The sequence below is a fragment of the Colossoma macropomum genome, unplaced genomic scaffold, assembly GCF_904425465.1.
Source record: "Colossoma macropomum unplaced genomic scaffold, Colossoma_macropomum, whole genome shotgun sequence".
NCBI lineage: Eukaryota > Metazoa > Chordata > Actinopteri > Characiformes > Serrasalmidae > Colossoma > Colossoma macropomum.
In genome coordinates this window covers 1,073,345-1,096,542 of record NW_023495267.1, presented here as the reverse complement: position 1 = coordinate 1,096,542, position 23,198 = coordinate 1,073,345, and the positions used below count along the sequence as shown (strand labels likewise).

Genomic DNA, 23,198 nt, shown 5'->3' with positions numbered 1-23,198 from the left:
TTCCCCGAAATCCCGCTTCCTGTTTCATTGTGTTTCTCTGTCTGAGTTGGGCGATTGGCTGTTGTCACACTTCTCTCTGAGAATTTTGAGCATTTGTGCCCTCTGAGCAGCCTCCTGGAAAGGAAATACTATGACGTTCATGAATAAATTAGTGAAAAAGCGCAGGTCTGCTTTAGATGGTAGACAGTGTTTTGACCCAGGCTAGGTTTTCCAGTCTATCTGTGTGCTGTGTAATTGAATAAGCATTAACTATTCTGTCACTGCTTTAGTCATTGGCACTGGCTCCTCATTCTGTTTCTTAAACAGTAGCACTCAGTATGCATGTGTGTGCAGGAACATGTTTTATCAGCAGAGAAGAGCTCTGGTTATCTATTTTTTTTCCCTCATCAGCTATACTCTGACTTGCCTGCAACAGGGCTCTCCTGCTCCGTGTTGCCATAGCAGTCTTTTCTTATGTGGGGCGTGTGGGAAGAGTAACTAATCTGGCCTCATCTGTAGCTATGGCTGCGGTTTACAGTTACCTCACCACTTTGCACACCTGATACCCTTATCCGTCCTGAGGCTGTGCTTCACTCTTATCACGTTATCAACACAAAAGCCTGTTTGTTATTGTCAGGATTAACAGGCTGAGTGCAAGTGAGCTTGCTGTTGCCATTGCTGCATTGCTGACATGCTATGCATCACGTTGTAAGAAAGGCAGATGATTTCATTGTTTTCTAGATTGGAATAAAGATAATCTGGTTTAATCCCAGATGAACACCAGCTCAAAGTCTGCAGTCATGGAGAGGAATTCAGTAAAGCATATTGTTTTCTGAAGATATTACCTGCAGCTCCTGGTGAATACACTGTGTTAATAATCACCAAGCGAGAAATGGCAGCAAGCACACATAAGAAATGAACAGTACACAGATACTGAGGTCATTCTTCAGAAGTCTATTTAAAGTCATTGTAAGTAAGGTATTGTTGCTCTGTTCAAATTACTGAGTATTCAGACTGCGCATGCACAGCTGTTAACCTTGCATTTTTAGTCAGGGAGTCTTTTATTTCAACCATTTATATCTAATTATGTCTACAAATAAACCACTGGGTTGTATTTGCTGCTGGGCCTGGGGAAGTCTGTGTGGACTGATGCTTCTGCTCTGCTATTTCACTAACCTTTCATCTGATTAAGGTGTGATTTCAAAAGGAAGCTACAATGTATAATGCATATCAGGATTTTTAGGCTGTGCAAAAAGAGAGTAGTTGGCTATTTATAGGGGAGAGTAAGCTGCAGTTGGTATACAGGATTTTGTTTCGGTTAGGGATGCACATTTTGGTGCTTTCGGTGTGTGTGTTTTAACCAATTGCCAGCTGTCATTAGTCAGAAATTAACTGTTACCTGAAGTCTGAAAACCCATCAAAATATCAATTGTAAAAATGGATAGTTCTGGTTCTAAAATCCAACTGGCTGAGCCATGGCTGAAGACACTGAAAAATAATTGACACAAGTGCACTTATGAATGCACATATCAACAGTACTTTCTACTAGGGATACTACCTTTTTCCTTCCGATACCGACGCTGACATATGACCCTTAAGTATCAGCTAATACTGAATACCAATGCTAATTCTTTCTAAACTAGCTAACTAGCTTAGGAGTCCTGATATTTATACAAATCCTTTTTTCAAATATTATATTTTTGTGAAATATATATATATATATATATATATATGTGTGTGTGTGTGTGTGTGTGTGTGTGTGTGGGATTACTGAAAAGGCCTGACACGTCCGGGACTCCTGTTAGCATGTTTTACACTGTTTGTACATTGTATTGTTGGGCTTATATATAGTTTATTAGCGAGCTAATTAGTGAGCATTTTCACTGCTGCTTGTCAACCCGCACTGCCGACATTTTGTTAAGTTCTGTCATTCATCACATTCTCTATAGTTTTGCAGAAACCCTTTACTCAATCCCTGCTACTAACATTGAAATAACTGTGCAATAAACCTATCATGGCAGACGTCATATGCTGACGTGATTTGTTATGACAGATTTTGTTTATTAATGTAAGTGTCATGTTACCATTACTGTTAAAGATCTTAACAAATGTCATTATGGCTATGTTCACATTACAAGCCTCATTGCTTAAATCCGATTTTTTGCTCAAATCTCTGACACGATGGTTCACACTGGTTTAGGTAAGTGATTCAAACCTGTCATTTATGTGAACGAACCGGCGTCCTGAAGTGACCCGCATGCGCACATCGTACATCATGTGAATGAATCACGTGCATCATCAACAAACAAACTAACGTGCGGAATGAGCCTTCTCTGTGAAGATAATTAACTCTGATTAGAGCGAGACAAAGGGGGTGAGATGTGTTGCTTTTCCTCTGTTTACACGCTTTAACTTCTGTTCGGCGCTGCTGCCATGGTAACGCTGAATGATGGCACATGTGCAGTGGAAAAAAGCACATGAATTCCGATCTGAGCGTTTACATTAAGGTCGCATGTCCGCGAATCGGATACGTATCCAATCTAGGACCACATATGAAAGTGGCTCAGGTCGGATTTGAAAAGATCACTTGCGTGTCCACACAGCCCTGAAATCATCAGATCTGAGTCACATTAGGGCAAAAAATTTGATTTGTGCCACTTCAGCCTGGTAATATGAACGTATGTTGTCATGATGGGTTAACTAGAATACGATTAGCAATAATTAATACGTGACACAAGCTGTCATGACCTCAGACATCAAACTCATAAAAGCATTTGACCTCTGCAGTGACATGTTCATAGCATGGCTATGTCAGTGGTATGTAGCAGGGTATAAGTAAAGTCTTACAAGTTTTGCACTATAGTTTTACTTTTATGGTTTTTTCACATTGTGCATCACACTTTCTCTCAGAAATTGTTGTCTTCTCTTTTGAGGATGTTTGTTTTTGATGATGTACATCATTATATCCATGGTTTCGTCTTCTCTAAAGTGACCCACTTCATTTCTTAGTAAGCCTGCCAAGTGAAACTAATTACACCTGTGTGGTGTCATGGTTGTTTATTTTCATTTATTGAAAATTGATGTTTCAATAAAATAAAATGTATTACATTTTTTAAAAAATATCATTAGTTGAACAATTGTTACTTGGTTTGTTTTTGTCGCATAATAGTTAGTGTTAATCACTTACGACCCTTGTTTCTGTTAATACAACTGTGAACCGTGGTCAGTAACCTTGTGGGAGGTGGGTTTGAAAATCCTTTCTTTGATCACAGATATCTAATCAGAATCAACACTGGAAAAATCTCCAGTATTCCACAGTGCAGTTAAATCTAAAGGTGCAGATTTTATTCTTTGTTTCCTTGAGAAAAATAACTGTAAAATAACCACTTGCAAAAAGGATGTGATGTTTGAACTATTGCACCAGTCCTGCACTAATCCTACTCAGGGTGAAAGTTAATAGCCTTGTTATATACATAATTTAATGATACACAGTTTTTGCAGAATGGTTTCTAAAAAGGCATTTTTTTTTTCAAATTAATGTTTCACATCTCCTTTCACATCTAGTCAGTAGTGTTTTTCTGTTCATGCTTGGTCTTGAGTTGGGCTGCTGTTAACCTGAAACCACTTGCCCTGTTGCAGTTTCTCTATTTGTGAATTTATTTCTATGGTTTGTTTACTTGATATAAGTTCCTGCTATCCTGTTGAAGGGTCTGTGGGTTGGCCTAGCAGCATCCTAATGAACTATTAAGCTCAGTAAGCAAAGTCAGTGGAAATGGAGTGATTCTATGTAGGTCATCTGAATTCATGTCTCACAGCAAAAAAGATGAATAATTTGTGAGTTTTTCAAGTCATAAGTTGATTGTTCTTTCCCAGACTTAATGACAATGACTAGATTGAAAAAAGGGCTATATAGGCAAAATTTGTTTTTCTGTTTAAAATAATAATAAATACATTTCTGTTGTCTGTTGTTTTAGCCTTTCGTGCTTGGAGCTGAATATTTTGAATACAATTCTGTAAAAAAGATGACTCATATCTGCTAATACAACCCAATTCCCAAAAATTGGGACAGTATGTGAAATGACAAAACAGAAAGCAATGATGAGCAAATTCTGTTTGACGTGTATTAAATTGAAAATGGGACAAAAACAAGATTTTTAAAGTTCAGTATTATGTCTGGAGCACAGGGCAGGAGCATGTTTACCACTGTGTTGCATCAAGTTTCCTTTTAATATCACTTTATAAACGTTTGAAGACTGCAGACACAAATTGATCCTGTTCTGAATGCAAAATGTGTTGCCATTCTCCAGTTATACATGTCTTCAGCTGTGCAACCATGTGGGGCCTTCGTTGCCTGATTGTGCAGCCGTGCTGTTGTAACATTTGCAGAGTTCTTCTCGCCATTGTAATTTTGAAACTGGCATCAACATCCCTGAAAAAGACAATGTCTAAAAGGCAGCGCATGTTACTCCAAAATGTGTATGTATCTTTCAGTGTTAAGGGTTCTTGTGCTGGTAACAGTCTGGACAGTAGAACATGACATCCATTACTGCCATAAACAATTTGAAGGTTCATTCTTCAGACCAGAATGCATGTTTCCACAGTGCATTAGTACATTTTGATAAGCTCGAGCCCGGAGAAGTAGGCAGCGTTTCTGGATGTTGCTGACATATGACTTCTGCTGTGCGTAGTACAGTTTTAACTTGCATTTGTAGACGCAACAAAAAACACTGTTTATTGACAACAGTTTGTCAAAGTATTCCTGAGCCCATGCGGTGATGTATCATAGAAGCATGTTGGTTTTTAATGCAGAGCTGTCTGAGGGATCACAGGCATTCGGTTGTGGTTTTTGGCCTTGCTTTTTAAGCACTGAGATTTTTCTGGATTCCCTTTATCTTTTTATAATATTGTGCACTGTAGAGGGTGAAATACCTAAAATCCTTGCAGTTGCTTGTTGAGAAATGTTCTTGAACAGTTGGCCTTTTTGCTGATGCTGATTTTTTTTGTGACGAGCCTAGACCCAGCCTTGCTCATACAGGACTAGTCCCAACTTTTTGGAAGGTGTTTCAAAATGAGCATATATTTACCAAAAAACTATGAAATTGATAATCATTACACATCTTGTCTGTGTACTGCTTAAATACAGGTCAAAGTTGATTTATAAGTCTCTGCTTTCTGTTTTATTTGCATTTCACATACTGTCCCAGATTTTTTGGAATTTAGTGTGTATTTTGATTCTTAAAGCTGGAGTGAATAATAAACCCTGCACAGACAGGGCCAAAATATTTGCCTTTTGAACTAATATGATGAATAGTAGACATTCTCCCTGGATGGATTGGGCCCAGATTTGCTTCTCAAAATGATACTCAGTGGGGATTCTTTCAGTGATAAGCAAAACATTCTAGAAAGAAAGTGATGCAATCAAAAATAAAAAGGCAACAAACACCACATATTTTGTGCCTTTGACAAATAGTTTAATGTGGTACATTGGAATGGTACATTTTAGCTCTTGTTAACACTGCCAATTACAAACAGCTGTGCTTTAGTTCTGACCTGCCGAGGCCTAGTTAAAAAGCAGTATCAATATACTACCAATGTACCAGTGCTAAATGGACAACAGTGCTGGAAGATTTGGATATATTTCACACAAAATGCCTACATTGCTGAGTGATTCAATATTATCTCAAGGCTCTGTATTACTGCAAAAAGTAGAAGGTCTCTAGTTTTACACCGTGACAACAGGGAAGTAAATAACACCCTTAGAATAAAAAAGCTGTGAACTCAATTTTTAATTTGTAACATACAAAACCTAGTTGTCCTGCAGTTCTTTAGCTACATGTTAAATAACTTCCTGTGTCTCGCTTAAGAAGGGGTAATTATTAACTTTCCCCCCAAAAAATAATGCAAAAGAAACAAGAGTATGCATAACATAAGTTCTGGAAATTTCTGTTTAGAAGTCACTGCCAGTTTACCACTGAATCATGTCATGCAGCTCTAGAAAGGTGGGAGAAGTTGGTTAAACTACAATATGGAATTTGCGTGACATAAAAAAAGTGTTTTGTATTATCACATTAAATCTGCATTATGTAAAAATAATGACTATTTGGCATTGCAGACATTCTTCACATTCTCTATATCCACTGTCTAACCCAAGATATTCCCGTTAAAAACTTAGGACTACAATTTTAATGGCATCAGACTACATCATGTCGTAATTAAGTAAAATTGCATAACGTACACCTCTTGAGGTCTGGCAGTCCAGATGTACAGTCAGATGTAATTTTCTCAAGGATCTTGGCTCTTTTTTGGTTTGATATTTTGCTGTATGACTACACACTTTTCGACTGTACAGTTATAAGAAAAAGTTTGGCCGCCCCTTGTCAAATCATGTTTTGTTGATTTTTCTAAGTAAAAAAATTAACCCTTCCTATACAGAGAAGACATTCCTGCATATTTTAATTCACAATACTGTTTATTTGCTGAATGTAACATATTGGGTGGGGGACATAAAATGTGGCCTGTGCAAAAGTTATGACCCTTTTTTTTTCCTGAAATAGATATTTGTGCACTAAACTGTACAGAAAATGGCATATTTAATGGCATATTTTTAAATTTGACCGGGGGTGTTCAAACTTTTGACAACAACTGTGTGCTTGGTCGTTAGTTTGCTTCCTTGATGTCTTCATCTGTTTGTTTTGCAGGTCAGTAAGGGAGGCGGGAATACGCTCACAAAGTACGCCACTTTACAGGAAAAGGAGGCCCAGAACCTAGAAGTCGTAGCTTTCTGTGAAGACACTGCAAAGTAAGTCATGCAATGTGAAGGAGGAAGTGTTTGTGAACAGTGAGGGCGCAGATTCTGTGTTTGTCATTACGTCTGTGTGAACTCTGCTGAGGCCATTCCTCAGGGCGGAGATGTGAATTATGCTCTTCTTGCATATGTGCCATCATGTTTTTGCAGTTCTTTGTAGGACAGTCGTGTCTTAGCATGCTGACAATGTCCCTCCAGTGTGAGGGATAAAATAAAACCGTTTTTCAAGTACCCAAGGTATAAAATGCTGACTGTACAACCCTACATTTTTTTTTTTGTTTGTTTCTTTTACAGACTGAGGTCAAAGTTCACCCATGATGACCTCTCTACCAATCCTGGATATGTTCTCAGCCCAGTGATTTCCCAAAGGGATGTAGGAGGAGACAACAGCAGCAGTGTGAAAGTCTCCATTGAGATATCAGACTCCCAGCAACCTGTAACTTTCACCTGTGATGGTAAAAGTCCTCTTTTGAGATTTGCTTACTTGATGGCACAAGTAACCAACCATTTTTTTGTCAGATTTTTGTCTTAAATCCTTTAGTTCTGAATGTTCTGTGACATAAGTTTAGGTTAGCATGAAGTCACTAAGTTTGGTATCGTGTATCGAAGTGGAATAGCACTGTAATAGTGAAGTAAATTCTGTCACTTACTAGACATGTGCCGATATTCAATAATATGGTATACCGTAATATTCAACACACAGTATTGTCCCCATGGACACTGTAAAATACCATCCTTCAAACAAGTGGCAGTGTAGCTCTCATTTCACAAGCTCCCACTACACTGTCAAATTGTAATGTTATGCTTTATTTGATGTTTGTACCGCTTTTTTAGTGGGTCACTGGTTTAAGCATCTTCACTGCTCACGGTTGCAGTGCTGTCCTTTCATGTCCACTGTGCTAGCTAGATGGTCTACCACTCGGTCTGAAAAAACACCTAGTGGATCTGATGATTGTCAAAGAAAAAAAGGATTCCAGAAATTAACGTGGACTGCTGTGCCAGTATACAAAGAGCCAGGAGGGAGGTTTTTTCCCCAAAGACAGAAATCCCCCAAATGTATAACCACCAACTAGGGCTGGGTGATAAATTGTCATTTCTTACTGTAAGAAAAGCGACACTACTCTGTTGTCACGCACTTCTGAATTTAACTTGTTTCAAGAACATATATATATATATATGTGTGTGTGTGTGTGTGTGTGTGTGTGTGTATGTATATATATATGTGTATGTATGTATATACACACACAATGTAAAGTTTGTGAACCTACGTGGATAGCCAGCATTTTGCGGAGACAGAGAGACAACCCAAAAACCACAGGATAGCATCTGATAGCATGCTCCACACTACTACAGTGGAAGTGGTCTGTGTATTACAGCACTCAAACAGTCATATTTTAGCATTAGTGCATTCCCAAGCAACAAAAGTGAAAGAGAGAAGTGGGTTGATGCCAGTTACAGCCCTAATTTAAACGAAAGTAAACTGAGGATGCTGTATGTGTGGCATGGGAGAGTGGGAGAACACTAGCTAGCTTCTCATCATGTTATTGTTGCGAACTGCAGTGATCAAACAAGACAAAAAAAGCACTGATTTCAATTTAAACACACCTAAAAGGAGGACGTTGTTTGTCTACTGCGAGAGAATCACACTGCAGTTGATCCCACTGAGATCAGTCTTTTACACAGCGAGCGTCAGATACTTTGCGATTCTTCCATCCCTTAAACTACTATGACAGTGTAGAGAAATCCAGATGTCTGCTAGCTTGTGTTTGAGTACTGTGATATGCTCTGACATGAATGTGATTGGTAGGAGAGATGAGTAAGACAGGGTGATCCATCGTTGACGTACTGAGCCACCTAATGTTTGCTGTTCTTACTAAGCTGACCTTGTTGAGAAACTGAACAGTTAAGCACCTATAACAAGATAGCGTAGCACTTGTCATCAGACAGCTAAAACCAAGATCTGTTTTCTTTTTAAATTATAAATATTAAAAAAAACGCAGCCGTGCTTTGAGTGAGAATGCTGCGTTAACCAGCTGGTAAAAACAGCTAACCTGCGAAACTTTCTTCCACTATCCCATGACAGATTGTTCAGATTGTGACAGTGTTCTGCTTTTTAGCAGGTGTTTGTCATGTTCTGACCAAAAAGAATAGTTTAAAACCACAATTAACTGTACTGGTATCGAAGTCAAGGTACCAGTAATTGAAAAAAATTCAACGATACCAGCCGTGTATGTTAGCAGTATCGTGCTCCTGTGAATGTGACTTCTGAATAAGATCTCAAATGTGAAAGTTGTCATTGAGCCAGGGAACCCCCCCCCCATCTCTTGGAAGATGGGCCACATTCTCTCATCACATAGCTGCATAGCTGACACAGAGTGTCTGCTCCACAGATCGATGCTCCAGCCAGGGTTCCTGTGGTCTTTCATTTGTCTGCTCAAATATTTTTAGCTAAGGTCTCTTATTGGATGACCTGCCTGTGGGAGCTTCATGAAAAAAGCCTCTCCTCTAGCTGCAGTGGCCCTGGCTTACGTCCTTGTGAGGTGGCTGTGTTCTGGAGACCACAGGGCCCCTCTCTTTTGTGTGGTGTCCCTGGCCACCTCAGTCCTGGCAGAAAGTCAAGACTGATCTTTTGTGTTGGAGAGTTTGTCTGCGCTGTTGCTGCTCAGGCCTGCGTAGCTGTTTTTGTCCCAGATAAGCCCAGAAACCCACGATGAAGGCGAAACTTGTTTTGCAAAGAGAAGAAGTATTTTGTGACCTAGGTGTGCTTTATAGATCTGTTGTTTAAAGGGGCTCTTGCTTAGGAATAGTTGCACCAATCCTCCTATAACTTGTTCTAATGTTCATAGTATTCTTTCTTGTGTTTGCTGTCAAAATGCTGACCCAGTTTGTTTGGTTTAGATCCTGAGATTCGCCACAGTGGAAAGCCAGGTCTGTAACAATGGGCCTCAGTTCTTTGAGCAGAAAGAAAGTAGTCCACAAGATTTTTTTTGTTTTGTTTTCTGTCTTTCAGTAATCTGTTCCACTAGGTCAGTGTTCCTTATTCACTGTCATTTCATTTCCTTTCTCCAGACACTTTTTTTGCACAGATTTAAGTGTGCGGATGCTTTTTTTTTCACATTACTTTACTGTTTTCAGTATAGCAATGTCCTTCACAATTACAGGCTTCTGATTTTATTGCCCTTTGTCTGTTCACCTTACACACAGGCGTATGCTTTCTGAATCCCCAGAGTCTTTGTTTTGGTCTATTAATGTTTGTTTTTAGGTGCCTGGCTGCATGTAAGGTGAGAAAGTTAGGTTAGCAATACCACGCATACCTTGGCATGAAAGGGAGGAGAACCAAAGTGGAGGCTTTGGTTGTGATTAAGTGGAATAAGCTTGAGAGGCCAAGATAAACTGGATTAACTGTCTCCGGTCTTTGATGCTAGACAGTGAGACCTTCTTTCATCCCCTCTACCACCATCAAACTTAAAACAGAAATCAAAACCACGTTTTTGCCTGTTATTTTAGCTTTTAGTTTTTACATTACAATTAGGGGTATTTGTCCATGTAGTTGTTAAGTCAGCTCTTCTGTAGTCCAATAGGCCAAGATTGCTCCTGGCAGCTGATTGGACGTGAGGCTTCTCTCATATTGTTCCGCACAGATTGTGCTAATGTGGATTTCAAGCCTCCCCTCTTAAGCGACTCCCTCGTGACCTGACACTTCCCTCCTTTTTAAACCTTACCCCTTCTCACCATATCACCACTATGTGTGTCACTGCTGTGACGAGCAAAGAGGGCTGCTTGGAGCACAGTTTTTCTCTTGGTGAAGAAAAATTCCATCCGTAGTGTTTACTGGCATCCCACAATTCTTCAAAGCCACACTAGACCCAAAGTAATGGGCCATGACCTCCGGAACTTTTTTTGGGCAGGAAAAAGACAAGAATGAAAAGAGTGAAACAGTGCCTAGGCTACTCAGCCTTAATCCAGCCTAAAGCTCAGGTTTTCGAGCATGGCTCATGCCACATATGGGCGTGGGGTTGTTATTGCTCCGGTCTGGCGTGCCCTGTGGGGTGGCATGAAAGACCCCCAGGAACTAGTTTGTGAAGAAGAGTTATTGGTGCAAGATTTTGTTATTGTTAAGATTTTTGGGGCTTGCATTCTATGCCAGCTCTATTTTGAGAACTTCTTAATACACAAAGACTTCCACACTTGACTCTTGGACAAGAATTTGTTCTTAGGTAAGGAGTTGATCTTCACTATCGAGGTCATGCTTTTAGAGGAGCCCTAGAGAAGATTTAGTTTGGCCATCGTGCTTGTTTCAAGGCCCTTAGGCTGTTGAATGCTGATAAACAGCAGGGAGTATTGTTTTTTTTCTCATAGCATATGAGTACCGGAATTAATAAATAATGTAACCTAAGTTGCTCCCAGAGCATAATTAAAGCATGGATTTTTTTATACTGCAGCAAGGTTTGCTTTCATATAGTGTAATTGACCTCTTTAATCCAAGCTCGCTCACATACAGTGTAACCCTGCACAATACCCACATTTTGTGTTCCAGTTATTACTGTATTACAAAGTTACTATTACTAATATTACTGTTACTATCACTCTTGCTTTTTCTTTTCCCACCAGCATCTGCCAATATCCACCCTGATTTCTCCTGTCTTTTTGCCTTTGTTTCTTTGTTCTTAATTTTGCTTCTCTTTTTCTTTCCTTGGTGCCTCCCCCTTATAGTGAGTTCACCAGTGGAGCTGCTGATAATGCAGGCTCTGTGCTGGGTTCATGATGACCTGAGCCAAGTGGATATCGGCAGCTACATCCTCAAGGTCTGTGGGCAGGAAGAGGTCCTGCAGAAGTAAGTCCTCCCCATCTCGTTCCTCATCGCTCATTTTTACAGAGTTTGCAAAGATTAGCAAAGGAGATGAACGACATCAAGAAATGTTAAAAAAATAACTGTGGCTGTGCCATGATATAAGCACCTTACACTGTGAGGAAGAAGATGTATAGTGCAGATCCATTTTTGTCCATCAAAGTACAGTGGTCTTAAGGTCCAGCTGTGTACCTAAAATGAGTCTTTTCCAGAGGAAAGTTATGTATTTGTACTTTTTCATGATTTGATCTCTTAAAGCAGAAAAATAAAAAGCCTGGAGTAAAGACAGGGTGTGTGAAGTCAGTGGTTTTAACTGCAATGTATTATGGTTGAGTTATGTTTACTAACTAAAGATATTGAAGACATACCCTTGAGGGTAGCGTTATAGTACCTTTTTGGGTGTATAAGGCTGAGCAATTTGGAGATAATACTTGGGAAGCTATAATTTTTTTTTTTTTGACCAGTGTTGCAATTGAAATTTAAATTACGATGTGAACCTAGAGCAGTGTACAAAACTGCTCATAGAAACAGCTAAACGGCTAAAACTCTCTCTCTCTCTCTCTCTCTCTCTCTCTCTCTCTCTCGCTCTCTCGCTCTCTCGCTCTCTCTCGCTCTCTCGCTCTCTCACTCTCTCTCTCTTTCGCGCACACACACACACACGCACACACTGTGTTTGATTTTCACAGTCAGTTAGCCCATTAGGCTCATCCACAGTGTGCCAAGAGGCTTTATCTGATGTTGGCCAAAGAGCTTCAGTAGTTTATACATTAGCAATTTTAGCGACCAGGCAGCTCCACACCCCACAGATCAGGTTTGATTCTGCCTGACTGGTCGCTAAAATTGCTAATGTATAAACTACTGAAGCTCTTTGGCCAACATCAGATAAAGCCTCTACATCACCAGTCACTTGAAATCAGTTCCTTAACAATAAGACATTAACCTTTAAACATTCACCACTTTATTCCAGGAGATTTTTCTAACTTTTGGTATAATTTCATCATCGAGATGTAAACAAAAGCATTAATGGTGTTCTGCATTGTAGGAAAACTTACCTACTCTGATTTCTTTACCATGGTGGTGATGGGAACCAGGGGTCTCAATGTTTAAAATGCAAAAATAACCATATTTTTGCCATCCAGACTGACCAGTGATTCTGCATATGTCTTCTGAGTTTTCTATGTAGTGTTCATAAAGATTAATAACTTATTAAAAGAGATTGTCTGTGGTAATTGGGTATATGCTGCTTATGCAGCAGGTAGAGATTTGGTGGAAAACCCTAGAGTATTCTTTATAAAGAAGTGTTTCTTAATCCTGCTCTGGGGGATCGACTGCAGTGCACAGTTTCAACTATTCCCTGCTTCAACACACCTGATCCAGCTCATTAACTGATTATCAAGCCCTTAATGAGCTGGATCAGGTGTGTTGAGGTAGGGAAAAGTTGAAACTGTGCAGGGCAGTGGGTCCTTAGGAGAAAGATTAAGAATCACCACTTTAAAGCATTGGACTCAGATCGTCTCAGATCAGTTGTTTAAATGCTGTCACGGCAAATACATTATACCTGGCATGCACACACATGACATCTGGCAGACACTCTTATCCAGAACAACTTACAATTTGATCATTTTTTGTAGAAGTAGGCGAAGGCAGTGTTAGTTATCTTGCCCAAGGACTCTTACTGATATAGCATAAGGTGCTTGCCCAGTTGGGGGATCGAACCCTTGTCTGCAACGTGGAGGAGTTACCCAGTATGCTATACCAACCACTATACCAGCTACACTATACGAACACACACATGCACAGACAAACCACGGAAGGTGCTTGAGCACCTGTCACTTTGCCCTTAGACTGTACCCTCTTGGTAGGCATGTAAAATAATGTTTTATATGGTCATTCTTTAAGATCGGTTGCCCCAGGAATATAGCCAGCGAAGCAGCCCACGTTCCACAAGCTGTGTTGCTCTTGCCCCCACCCCCAGTGCAATTCCAGCACCTATAGACATTTCTTCTCAGTAACTCTGACTTGACACAGATGTGTGCACCTCCACAGCCGTGGAAATTGAGCCGATGAAACTCTTTAAAAAGCACTCAGATCCAAACATCCAAACTTGATATCAATTGTAAGGGGTGCCAGTATCTTGCTAAACCAAGTTTTTGTTATTGTTGAAAAAAAAACAAGGGTTATGCCTGTCTCTGTAGAGCTATTAAATAGAGATGCAGCTAGATAGGGTAGCATTTCACTTTTATAAACTGGAGATTGGGGTTCAAATCTCTGATTGTGCAATAAAGCTCATGTTTTTGGCTGCCTTGGAAAAACTCTTAACACTACATTTGCTTATAACATCATTATACCATCTCTCTTAAGAGTGGCTGCTGCAGATGAAATTGTTTAATTTACATTCATCTTGTCTTTATTCACTTATGCTCCACAGAATGTCTGTGTGCAGGCCTGTTCTCCTGCCTGGGTCTTGCATCATGTTGTATCTTAGCAACACATGCTCACTGTAAGATGCCACCTGCCTACTCATCCTTTTAACGCACAAGCTCTCACACTCATTCACTTGCCTGTGCAACAGAACTACATTGTCCATAGTGTATGAGCACACAAGTCCAGAAGTGGGGGGCACTGAGATTTTACACTGTTCTTTCATTGAAGCTGTTATCCTCTCTAGTGTGTACATGTGTGAATGTATTTCTTAGTTTCTGAGCATGGAAAGCGGACCTTGGGAATTATCCAGTGGCTTTCTTTAATGAAAGGCGTCCCTTGCGTGTGTGTGTGTGTGTGTGTGTGTGTGTGTGTGTGTGTGTTGTTCCTGTGTCCAACTCTGCATTTTTGAAGCCTTGAGTCAGCTTCCCTTTTGACATTCTGGTTCTCTCATGGCTCTTTGTTAATGTGGGCTTTTTTACCTCATCAGTTCTTAGTGAACGCTAAGTACAGACTGAACTTGGGAACAGCCTATTCTACCCTTACAAGGAACACACAGTCTTCTAGCCCATTTCTTTTCAATTCTTTTGAATAGTTTTGGCTGTCAGATTATTCATGTGCCAGTGTCGCCTGGAGTAAAGGATTTATATGGTACTGTGTAAAGCACCCTTCATTTAATTTCCATTCAGAATGACTGTTAAGTCTTTTTTTCATTCATTTTTAGGTGATATTTCTGAGGACATTAGGTATAACATCAGCCACTTGCAAAAGTAAGAAAATCAATGGAAAATGACAGGTGATTCCAAAACTTGAGTTCAAAAAATTATTGAAATATATAGAGAAAATGTGACTCCTAAGAACTGTGCAAGACCTGATGGACCACCAAAACTGTCCCCATCAGATAAACAATACTTAAAACTTTAGTCTTTGAGAGAGAAATCAAACCCCACTCTTGCTTCAGATGTGGAAAAAATCCACAGCTGCTTCTGTTCATGTTTCCACTGTGAGAAGACAGCTCAACACTATGAGTCTGAAAGGATGTGTAGCTGTTACGGAGAAAAGGAAAAAGGCAAAGAAGCAAATTTGCATATCAAACAAGAGGCTGCTGGTGTCTTCAGAACAATGAACCTCAATAAGACAGAAATTTGGAGGTGTGAAAAAAAATCTCTCTGCAGATTTCTTTGAAACACTGAAAGCAAGACCCCTGAAACAAATGGAAGCTGTAATAAAGGCAAAGAGTGGACTCACTTAATACTGAAAAAATTGTTAATGTATTTAGTTGTTGAGGCTTCTGTTATTTTTTTCTGTTCAGTTTAAGCTTTCTGCTTCTAAAAAATTAATAGCTTTTAATTAAGGGTTGTTTTGACTGGAAATAAGTGGCTTTTGAACAGTACTGTACAATTGATTTTTAGCCTGTTAAAAAGAAAACACATGTTTTCCTGTGCTGTTTCTGGTTGCTTTTCAGCATTAGATGATGTGTCAGTCATTTATATGTAGTGAATCAGAGTGTACCGTCTAAAAATAAGCATGTAAATATGTGAAGTGGCAGAACAGTACATGTTAGACTGAGACTGTTTGCAGTACTTCTCAGCTTTGAAAAATGCAAAGAAGTAAATGTTTTGGAGTCAGAGGGGATACTAGTTAAACTCATTTAATGTGTTCCACTTTTCATTATTTCTTTAATCTGTGTTTTTTCTTCCTAGAGAGACATGTAACTGAACTAAATCTCATGCTTTCTCCATGGTTTGAGCTGTTTGTTGACATTGATGCTATTTATTGTTGCATTTGCTACTTGACCCTAACTTAAAGCTTCTCTCAATTTCTCAGTAAGCACAGTCTGGGCAGCCACGAGTACGTGCAGAACTGCAGGAAGTGGGAGACGGAGATTAAGCTGCAGCTCCTCGCCCAGAGCACCATGAGAAGAGACCTGGCCCGAACGGTATGCCAGAGTTCTCATTGATAATATCTGAAGGCACGGTAAGCCTGTGGGCATAGCACATTTAGAACAAGAACGCATTCTGTAAAGCACTGTAGGTGTATGATGGCCGGTTAGCAGTTTTAACTGCTTTTGAACTGGCATTTCACATAACCTTCAAACTTTCTTCAGACCTCCTTTCTTCAAATGGGCTTTTTCTCCATGTGCGCCAACAGGTAGATGATGACACCTCCCCCATTGACTTGGAGAAATACCTAGGACACATCGAGAGGCCATTTAAGGAGACAGTCACAAGGTAGGAATGCATCTTGTCTTATCTTCTGCCTGCCTAAAATACCAGGACAACCACACGTCTTTGAAGTCACTGATCCTGCATGTTGACTTTACGCATCCTCAGATGAATCTTTTTTTTTTCCTCCAGAGAGAACCTTGCTGAATATTTAGAGGGCTATGATAATCAAGTCAGCGTCTGCCTTCAGAATGAGGTACCCAGTTATACATAAAAGAACTCAAAGCCAACTCCTCAGTTCACCACAAACTTATATGATAAATAGATATAAATAAAGCAATATTTCTGTTTCTCTCATTAGAGTACCCAGTACAAAACGGTAGATCGAGTAATCCAGGCTGTTAAAAATCTGTGTTGTGCGCTGGGTGAGGTGGAAACGCCAGCCATCACTGATGCTGTGAAGAGACTGAAGCATTCGGTCAACCTCCCTAAATCCCGCTCTCCAGAGGTTAGTATACATAATATATATAATTTTTAAATTTTTATTTTATCATAAATTTGCGTTCACACCACTTTCTTATTTGACAGGCCGGTGCCAAATCTGCTGTTTCCACTAACGGTATGTGCCAATAAACAAAATGACTTGCGTTGTTGTTCACAGTGGTAGTGGGTAAGACTGGAAACACTGTACGTGCAGTATCCCAATAAATTGTGTAGTTTACTCAGTGTTCCAAAACGTCAAGTTGAGTAAATAATCCAGATAAATGGAGCTAATATTAGTGTTATAATTTTATTATTTGATGTTATTTGATTCAGATGATAAAATGTCTTATTCTCCAGCTCCAGGCAGCATCTTGTCTCCGTTGACAGTATTGTTCTCTATTTATAGGTTGTTCCAGTCCGGTGGAGGAGCGCATAGAGGCACTAACAAATGCAGTGTATGACTTAGCTACGCTCTACCTGCGCTCTTTCTGCCCAGCTTCCCCTGGTCACATGAAACAGGACCCTACAGAAGACAAGAGAGACAGCAAGCAGGCCTCTGGCACCACAGAGCATGTGCAGTTCACTGTGTATGCCATACATGGAATTTCTACTGCGTGGGTCAGCAGGTAAGAATGTGAAATTTTATTGTTTTTTGAAAAATATGTGCCAGCAACAAGTTACAAAAAAGTTGGGACGGGGGAAACAAAAGGCTGGTAAAGTTGTGTAATGCTTAAAAAACACCTGGTGGTTGATTGGCAACAGGTCAATAACATGATTTGGTATAAAATGAACATCCCAGAGAGTCTTTAAGAAGTAAACATGGGGAGGGCTTCACCGCTCTGTGAAAGACTACACGATCAAATAGTGCAATAATTCAAGAATAACATTTTTCAACATAAAATAGCAAAAAACTTTTGCTTTTCATCATCTACGGTACATAATAACATTAAAAGATTCAGAGAATCTGGAGAAATCTCTGTATGCAAGGGTCAAGGCCAAAAACCAGTGTAATCTGGCCATGATCTTTGGGCCCTGAGACGGCACTGCATTAAAAACAGACGTGATTCTGTAGAGGAAATCAGTGCGTGGGCTCAGAAACACTCCTGAAAAACACTGTCTATGAATACAGTTCGGCGCTGCATCCACAAATGCTAATTAAAACTCTTTTATGCAAAGAAGAAACCACATATAAACAGGATCCAGGAATGCTGCCACCTTCTCTGGGGCCGCGCTCATTTAAAATCATTTAGACTGAGGCGAAGTGAAAAAGTGGTGACACGAATCAACGTTTGAAATTCTTTTTGGAAATCATGGACACTGTGTCCTCCGGGCTAAAGACCACTCAGCTTGTTATCAGTGCACAGTTCCAAAGCCATTTTTCATGATGGTATAGAGGTGCCTTAGTGCACATGGTATGGGTGGCATCTGTGAAGGCACCATTAATGCTGAATGATATATACATGTTTTGCCAACATATGCTGGCATCCAGATAACATCTTTTTAGGGAAGGCCTTTATTATTTCAGCAAGACAATGTCAAACGACATTCTGCATGTATTACAACAGCATAGCTCCATATTAAAAGAGTCTGGGTGCTAAAGTGGCCTGCCTGCAGTCCAGACCTGTCACCACTGAAAACATGGTGCATTATGAAATGAAAAATACAACAAAGGAGACCCTGAACTGTTGAGCAGCTGAAATCCTACATCAAACAAGAATAGAAAACAAGGGCTGACAAAAAACAGTGGTAGACATGCCTCCGTTCCAACTTTTTTGGTATGTGTTGTTGGCATCAAATTCAAAATGGGCATATATCTTTCAAAAAAACAATAAAATTTCTCAGTTTCAACATGATTTGTTGTCTTTGTTCTATTTTCTATAAAATACAGGATTTAAATCATTTGCACATCATTAAATTTTGTTTTTATTTACATTTTGCACAGCGTCCCACCTTTTTGGAAAGGGGGTTGTAAATGAATTGAGCATAACAGTTTATTTAAACTCTGATCTTGTGTTTCTGTATTACGTGTTACATTTTTCCTAAAAAGAAATGTGAGGAGATTTTCTAATGTGGCTCAATTACGCCGTAAATTGCAGAATCCACAACTGAATAGAGGTGCAAATCAGTAGCTATTAACATCTCTATGAAGCGAGTTATTTCTTTGGCCCTTTAGAATAGGCACTTGGCGGCTCCTTGAATCCTGTCAAAAGCAGCTGCTGCTCAACTGAGAATCCTCACCACTTCAGAAAGCTTGGCTGATCAACCATGCAGACAAATTAATTCCCATACTAACATAGGGATTGTGACATCTCTAGTCCTAGGGGTGTAGTGATGCACAGAATTCTGATACAATACAGTGGTATCTCAATATGCTTCATTTTTTGACACAGCTAATACAAGGAGCGCCTCAATATATGCCTCGTGTTCATGTGTTTATTTTAATGTTAATTTGTTGATGTCTGTAGTGTGCATTCACACTAGGGACATAACACACATTTTCAGATAAATAGGGTCGGCCTTGAGGCAGAAAAGATTGAGAACCCCTACACTAGACTATATGTGATTAGTCCTTCATTCTTCATTTCACAGGCTGTCATATTAATCTGATGCCATGCCATACAGGAGAGCAACAAGGAACTTTGTTGCAGGCCTTACTGCAAAGACTTTGAAGCAGGGTCCCACCCTATCCCCAGCTGACTTATGTATCTGCAGTCAACAGTGGCACTTATCTGCTATGGCTAAAATAGACTCACTCCACTGATTTCAATTCAGAGCTGCATAGTTGAACAGAGTTACAGGGGTGTGGCAAGTCTAGCCCTTGTGCAGGGTCATAGTGACACTCTACTGAGGTCTTTTTAATGCTGGACTCTCCAGAACTCCAAATTAAAGGGCTGCTTGTTACCAACAGACTTTTCCCCATAAGGCTTTCTCCACTATGCCTCATGCAGAGGGTTATTTATAGCTCTGAGGAACATTTCCATATGTCATACCAAGAGATCCAAAAATGCATGTCCCTAATCACAATGCCATGCATGCTACCAAAAACATTTGGTTCATGAAGTCCTTAGAGAGTTCCAGAGATACTGTGTGTCATTGCAGTCAGACTGTGTGTGATTTGTGTTTGTGTGTGATCTGTGCTTTGTTTTGTCATTCTTGTTGCAGTTTGTAACAGTTATTACATAACGTACTGCCATGAGTTTCAAGCAATTCACGTAGACTCATACATGAATGATTTTACCCCATATTTTTCTCAGCTTGGCGTTTGTTCATTATGAACCACAAGAACTTTCCTTCTGTTCTTTTATGTGCAGATGTGTAATTTGTCCCTTTCCTGTTCCTCTAGTTATGAAAAATACTACCTGATGTGCGCCCTGACGCACAACGGTCGGAATCTTTTCAAGCCTGTCCAGTCCAAGAAGGTTGGAACGTACAGGAGCTTTTTCTATCACATCAAATGGGATGAACTGTAAGTGATCCGCCTCTTGAGCCAACCTGCACGACAAAAGCATTTCCTGAGCTTTATGGAATTAGGAGAAGCCGTGTACATGTAGCCGCAGGATTGCAGCCTTTTTCTCATGATGGATCTTCATTCCTTTTTGTGCAGGATAAACTTCCCCATCTCTGTGGCTTTGTTACCACTGGAGACCATGTTGAGTCTCACTCTCTATGGTGTTCTTAACCAGAACGCCAGCAATTCGCCTGATTCCAACAAGCAGCGCAAGGGGCCAGAGCTTTTGGGCAAAGTCACCATGCCCCTCTTTGACTTCGGGAGGTAAGGCTTGAAGGTACTTCTGTGTAGGGCTGGCCTGAATAGCATTTTACATGCTTCATATGCTCATTGGTGTTTCCAAAGGAGTACTCAAATACTTGTTCTCAAAACCAGACTTAAAAATAATTTTTCTCATAACTAACTTTGTTTGTTACTTCATTCATTTTATATAGTTTTTAAAATTAAAATATCCCAGCATTGAATTTTTAACAACATAGTTTTGCACATTATATCCTTTTTTACGATGGATGTACCAAAGATACCAAGAGTCACTTTGTGCTGTAGTGTTATGACGGGTAAGAAGACAGATGAATCTGCCTTGATTTTTGCTAACATATAGAGCAGTTATGATATGTAAATCTTCTTAAATCTTTGTTTAGTGATATATTTCTTAGTTGGTTTAGCAGCTTTACTGAATGTATAGACCAGTTCATATTCGACTGCTAAGTAATGGTTGAAGCTCGTGACTCCGAATTTCCCAACTGCTACAAAAAATCACAGAGAATCCCTCCTCAAATCAGAAAGTGAGTATGATGTCATACGCTGAGCTTGGCGTTGAGGACATCAGATCGACATGGGTGCTCAACACTAACCCCCCCTGAAACGAGATTTGCTTTAGATCAGTCAACATACAGACATCGTACCTGGTTAAATCTGTAACATTGACCATAAAGTTCAGTGTTTTGAAAAGGTAAATACTAACAGTAGCAGGCTAACTTATTGCTAACAATACTCGTTTTTATAGAGGCGTCCATGTTTTTCCCCCCACTCTGAAATTCAAACACAGAGATCGAAAACGACGCAGTCCTGAGCTCTGTCTCCCCACTTCTGAGCCAGGTGAAAGGCAACATAATTTTGAGAGATAAACATAAATCTAATTGAGGACTGATGACTTAATGAGTGATTCTAATATTTTACAGTAAATTCATATAGATTTAAGCTCCTTCATGTCTGATAGGAATTTGCTAGCATTAAAACTGATTAGCTAGCGTACTGTCACTGTCCTTGTCTCTAAGCTTTGCAGTGGCTAGAAGACTCTGCAGCTAATCGTTTGACTGAGTATGTGCTCAGCTTCTCCACCTCAGTGTTGTTTAGCAGTAAAAACATTATTATTATTATTTCTGTCAAATACTTTCCGAACTGCTTTCTTGTGTTTTGTCATTTTTTTTAAATTGCACTATTTATTTTCTTTGTTTCTGTGTGTTTGTTGTGTGTGCGCTTGCTTTCTTGGATGTTTTTGATAGCGGAAGTTTTTTGTGTTTTAACGTTTGAATGTTTTTGTCTGTAATGTTTTAGGTTAGGTTAGTTTCTCAGTGTGATCATTTTAAAGCATGTTGGAATGCTAATGAACTACTGAAACAGACATTGGCATGTTTCAGGGTGCTGTCTCGAGGAACCAAGCTGCTGAATTTGTGGATGTCTCCTCAGTCTTCCCCCTCCGGAGCTGCAGGAAAGAGGAAGAACCTAGCAGAGAGAATCATACTGCAGGTAGTCTGTCACACTGTAATTTTACCACATACTTGCACTCTCATGCACACACATGTCTACTGGCATCACCTGAATTTCAACTGTACCTCACACAGGTAGATTTCCCAAGTCCTCCAGTAGATGTGCTCTATGTGGGCCCTCAGGAGACCAAGTGCCCTGACCCTCAGTCACTAGAGACACCTGATCCGGACATCAAGAGGAAGATTGAAAAGCTCTGTGGGCGGGCATCCGCTTTTGGGTATGGGCACCCTAATCCATCTGGCTGTGATAGCCCCTAAAGGGGTCTTCAGAGCTAAAACTGTAGTTTAATCTATTACTTTTTGTGTGTATTATGCAGTACTATGTAATGCAATGTTGTAGCCCTCAACCTCATCACAGAACTCACGATTTTCTGTCGTTTGCATATTTTTATTCAGCACTGTTCTCTTACTGCAATACACAGCATTTTGCTAATACATTACAAAAAAACATTGGTACTTTACCAATCCTGACTGGTAGCCTAGCCACTAATTTATAGGATAAATACAGCCAAGCTAGTATTTATGTAACTCTCACCTCACTTATCTAAGAAAATCATAAAGAAAATCTTTATTCAACACAACATGGATGGCAAACAGAAGAAATGCTGGAGCAGCTAGTGAAATGAAGCAAAACGTAGTTAAAGTGTCTAGATAGCCAGGTAGCAACGTTGCTAACTGCATTTGCTCTCCTCGTCTGATGAGTCATTTCTGTAGATTGAATACTCCGTTCCTTATTGAGATGATGATTTGAAGACAGTAACTACAGTTATATGGCTGCAGTAAGATCTGAGCCTTTCTAGCAATAATGTTAACTGACTTTGCGTTTACCAGCTGACACCGGCTAAAAAAAAACACCTCTTGCCTAATAATCACCGCACAGCGGTTGTAGTTTTTCACAAGTTCCTTCCACCTTCAAGATGCATCATCCGAAGGGGGGTTTTCTAATCTTTAAAGCAGAAAATCTCACTCTAGACTCTTCTCTGGCACCGCTATAGGATGCAAGTAAACATGTTTACAACACAGGTAGTGATGGAATTTTTTGTTTGGCCAGAGTGTCACTTCATGGAGCATATATGAGCTCTTGAATGACATGCACTGGAAATAACTTTTATGTCTTGGAACAAAAGAGTAGCTGAAAGCATCTTTGACTGATGCAGCCAAAGTTCTTCATGCAATTATGTTGCCCTCTTTTTTGCATTTTTAGTTCATTAAATGCATG

General features: G+C 39.8%; 1 protein-coding gene across 1 annotated transcript in view; it reads left to right on the top strand.

The window, feature by feature from the left end:
* The window catches only part of pik3c2a (phosphatidylinositol-4-phosphate 3-kinase, catalytic subunit type 2 alpha), a 50,561-nt gene that overhangs the window by 12,960 nt on the left and 14,403 nt on the right, over positions 1-23,198 (top strand). The window contains exons 3-15 of the mRNA XM_036561631.1: positions 6,678-6,778; positions 7,079-7,239; positions 11,498-11,618; positions 15,882-15,993; positions 16,206-16,285; positions 16,412-16,475; positions 16,581-16,727; positions 16,808-16,838; positions 17,109-17,328; positions 20,046-20,168; positions 20,307-20,474; positions 21,851-21,959; positions 22,055-22,197. Of these exons, the coding sequence (XP_036417524.1) occupies positions 6,678-6,778; positions 7,079-7,239; positions 11,498-11,618; positions 15,882-15,993; positions 16,206-16,285; positions 16,412-16,475; positions 16,581-16,727; positions 16,808-16,838; positions 17,109-17,328; positions 20,046-20,168; positions 20,307-20,474; positions 21,851-21,959; positions 22,055-22,197 (1,580 nt within the window). The remainder of the gene's footprint in view (positions 1-6,677; positions 6,779-7,078; positions 7,240-11,497; positions 11,619-15,881; positions 15,994-16,205; positions 16,286-16,411; positions 16,476-16,580; positions 16,728-16,807; positions 16,839-17,108; positions 17,329-20,045; positions 20,169-20,306; positions 20,475-21,850; positions 21,960-22,054; positions 22,198-23,198) is intronic.